At 31.2% G+C, this 3,596-nt stretch overlaps 1 protein-coding gene and 1 non-coding gene across 2 annotated transcripts; one reads left to right on the top strand and one right to left on the bottom strand.

Moving 5' to 3' along the window:
- On the top strand, positions 1 to 681 carry LOC141836111 (secreted RxLR effector protein 161-like). The gene has a single exon (XM_074723524.1). The coding sequence runs from the start codon at positions 1 to 3 to the stop codon at positions 679 to 681; it is 681 nt and encodes a 226-aa protein (XP_074579625.1).
- Positions 682 to 2,956: 2,275 nt separating this feature from the next.
- On the bottom strand, positions 2,957 to 3,029 carry TRNAF-GAA (transfer RNA phenylalanine (anticodon GAA)). The gene has a single exon. It is a non-coding gene; the product is annotated as a tRNA-Phe (tRNA).
- Between the last annotated feature and the right edge of the window lie 567 nt (positions 3,030 to 3,596).

The raw sequence follows: 3,596 nt of genomic DNA, 5'->3' as shown, positions 1-3,596 counted from the left end.
ATGGGGGAGAAATTGAAAAAGGAAGATGGAGGAAAAGCAGCGGATGTCACTCATTACCGTAGCCTCATTGGTAATTTGTTGTACCTCACAACAACTAGGCCTGATCTCATGTATGCTGCAAGCCTACTCTCAAGATTTATGCAGAGTCTGAGCCATTTTCATCTCGGTGCAACAAAGCGTGTCTTACGTTATGTTCAAGGGACAACCAACCTCGGTCTAAGCTTTCAAAAGAATCACGCACTTAACCTTGTCGGTTATTGTGACAGTGATCTTGGTGGATCCTTAGACGACATGAAAAGCACCTCGGGATACTGTTTCTCTTTTGGTTTAGCAATATTCTCATGGTTGTCCAAGAAACAACAAAGTGTTGCACAATCGTCTGCGGAAGCCGAGTACATTTCAGCATCAGTAGCCACTTCACAAGCAATTTGGCTTCGAAGAATCTTAGCTGATCTCGGTCATCATCAAGGAACCGTGCTATACTACAACAACAAATCTGCAATTGCTATGGCTAAGAACCCAATTCACCACAGCCGAACACGACATATAACACTCAAGCATCATTTCATTCGACAGACAATTGAAGATAGAGAAATTCAACTTGAGTTTTGCCGATCTGAGGAGCAATTGTCTGACATCTTCACAAAAGCACTTCCGAGAGAAAGATTTGAGCAGCTCTGAGCCAAAGTTGGAATCCGACAACACATTAAGGGGGAGTGTTAAAATTAATGTGTTGACCATCATTACGAGGAAATTGGACTGTCATTCTTCCATCGTGCATGCAATTATTGTACGAGTCAACCAAAGACTAGTCACCTTGATAAGCAAAATGGTTACTTAACATTTAAGTTTACTTACCCTCTAAGTTTCTTTCAAGCCTATATAATGGCTTTGTAATCATAAGTTTAAAGATATGAAAAAATATCTCTTTCTCCTCAAAAGAGTTCTATCAAAATACTTCAGCAAAAGGGTTTCTAAAACTCCTCTGGTTTAGACCATATTAAAATTTTAGATATTTTAGATCCATCAGTGAGTTTTGATCAAAACACACCGATGATCTTAATTAAACATCTTAGAAATATTTCGAATTAAGTTCATTGCACTCATTACAATGATGCCCCAAAATGTGAATTTCACAACTTAAATAAAAAATTATGAATTTAATTTTAAAATTGATATAGCCTTGAGATATTTTATCACATGCTAATTAGAGAACTTAGACATATTATACTCACTTTCTGATACTATTAAAGGATTCCTAAAACTCTCCTGATTCAAACCAAGATGTTAAAATTTTGAACACTGTAGGATCATTATTGGAATTTGACAAAAATTTGTTAATGACATTGAGCATCTTAGACATACTTCAAAGCAAACTTATTACACTCTTTGTAACTTCCTGAGTGCAATCATGTTCTGAGACATGAATTAAGGGTATTAAGATTAAGATATTAAATTTATTAAGGTGGACTAATCAGCCAATTATTATTGTGTCAGGATTAATATATCAACATCAATCTAGGATCAGTCAAGTATTGTTGTGTCAAGATCAATATATCAACTACTAATTTGTATAAGTCCAATAGAAAATTTTATAATCGACTGACATAATCGATCAGAGTTCACAAATAAAGCATAAAAATTTCAAAAATAGACTTAGGCAATCAATTGGATATCAACTGATGAATCAGGAAATCGACTAGTGATGAAAGAGGAGCATAATGAAAATTAGAGACCTATTTTGATAAATATAAAATTTGGATACGAAGAAAAGTTGATTACTTGGTGGTTTAATAAATTTTTGTATTTATACACATAGAATACGGATGAGACCTACTATCTCTCTTATTTTTAAAATTATATTCTCTATTTTAATATATGAGAATTTAACGTTATTTTTCTAATAAATTGTTCTCATAAAATTAAGTTGTCTTATCTAAAAAATTTAAATTACTTTTTATAAAATAATTTTAAAAACTCTACATTATTATATATATTTTCATATTTTAACAATATAATAAAATTTATTAAATTATTTTTAAAAGTACTCTATCTTCTTCAAGTCTTCTATTTGTTTATTTGTTTATTTGGTCTAGTCTATTTTGTCTATATGATTTTTAAAAGAATAGTAAGAAAATAACAAGATAGGAGGTTGGTGAATAAAATGAAAAATAGATGGGTGGAACAAATAATAAAAATAGAAAATATGAAATTAATAAATCAAAGCACCATTAAAAGTATATATTCATCTAAGGGAAAAATATATAATTAGTTCTGACGAAGTAAGGTATATAATTCTCCCCCTCTTTTAATTTAATTGTGTTGTCGTGGAGAGAAGGCAGAAGGCAGAAGGATAAGATACAATTATTCTCTTTGATGCAAAGACATTAATGGACCAAGATTTGAATTTAGGGAAAAGAATGAAGAGTTTATTATTAGATATTTTAATTTACACTAACCTTACGCCTTCAATGTCTTCACCGAGACAGTTATATAAGTTTTATTATCTAGGCATTATGAAAATGTTTATAATAGAAACTCATGGCACACCAAACTCATCTATGTGAAAATAAAAATAAAGCTACTTGTCACAATAGATTCCCGTAACAAATTTTGTGACGGGAATCTGGACCGTTCGATTTTAAGTTAAGATTAAATCCAGGCCGTAGATTCAATGGATGATTGCGATGACCTGGATTTAATCTTCTATTTTAAAATCGAACGGTCCAGATTCCCGTCATAAATTTGTGACAGGAATCTGTTGTGATAAAGATTACCTCTCTGAAAATAAATATAGTTTGTAAAAATTAAAAGTGAAAAGCAATTTATTATTATTTTTAAGTGTGAAATAACACAAATAATAAGTGGAGACTTATTCCTCCTAAAAGGAAAAATATGTAGCTTTTAAAGGATTTTAGTGTGAATTTTAAAATAGAAAGAATAAAAAATAAAAAAATGCAGTGAGCGTGGATCGAACACGCGACCTTCAAATCTTCAGTCTAACGCTCTCCCAACTGAGCTATCCCCACAAGTGGTTTTACTAATTTAGAAGTTATATATTAATTAAAATCTATGGAACCATGACACTTTATTTGGTTAACCTATGCGAATGTGGCTACTCTAATAGTATGGAGCAGCATTTTAAACACCTGATTTGGAGGATCGTCCTTTGTGTAAGTTATCTTCGGTTTCGGTTAAGACAAACAAACTATATATATATGTTCTTCGATTCACAAATAAATTAAAATACGTACGTAGCTCAAGGATTATTATCTAATATGCAATTTTATTCGACTTTAAGGTGACTTATATTACTAAAATATAAATCCAAGTCTCCACACATTTATGCCTATAAGAAGACATACGAGCTTGCCAAACGTATTGAATCTCATTTCTTAATTTATTTGCATTTTAAAAATATAGGAGACGACTGTAGGAATAAATTGATTTTGAAAATGATTTAGAACACAAAGAAGGACAACTATTGAGAGACTATGGGACTTGTGACAACATTTAGAATCTAGATAGAGAAAGAGATATTTAAAATAAAAATATCTAAAGTCTCGTAATATCAACACTTGTCCTTTTGAAAATTT

Source organism: Curcuma longa, chromosome 10, assembly GCF_044706935.1.
Source record: "Curcuma longa cultivar G26 ecotype Majalengka, Jawa Barat chromosome 10, ITB_CL_G26_1.1, whole genome shotgun sequence".
NCBI lineage: Eukaryota > Viridiplantae > Streptophyta > Magnoliopsida > Zingiberales > Zingiberaceae > Curcuma > Curcuma longa.
Note: the sequence above shows the minus strand (reverse complement) of the source record. Positions and strands in the feature narration are given on the sequence as shown.

Excerpts from the sequence above, each read along its gene's own strand:
- LOC141836111 (XM_074723524.1), top strand. The coding sequence starts at position 1 with ATGGGGGAGAAATTGAAAAAGGAAGATGGAGGAAAAGCAGCGGATGTC.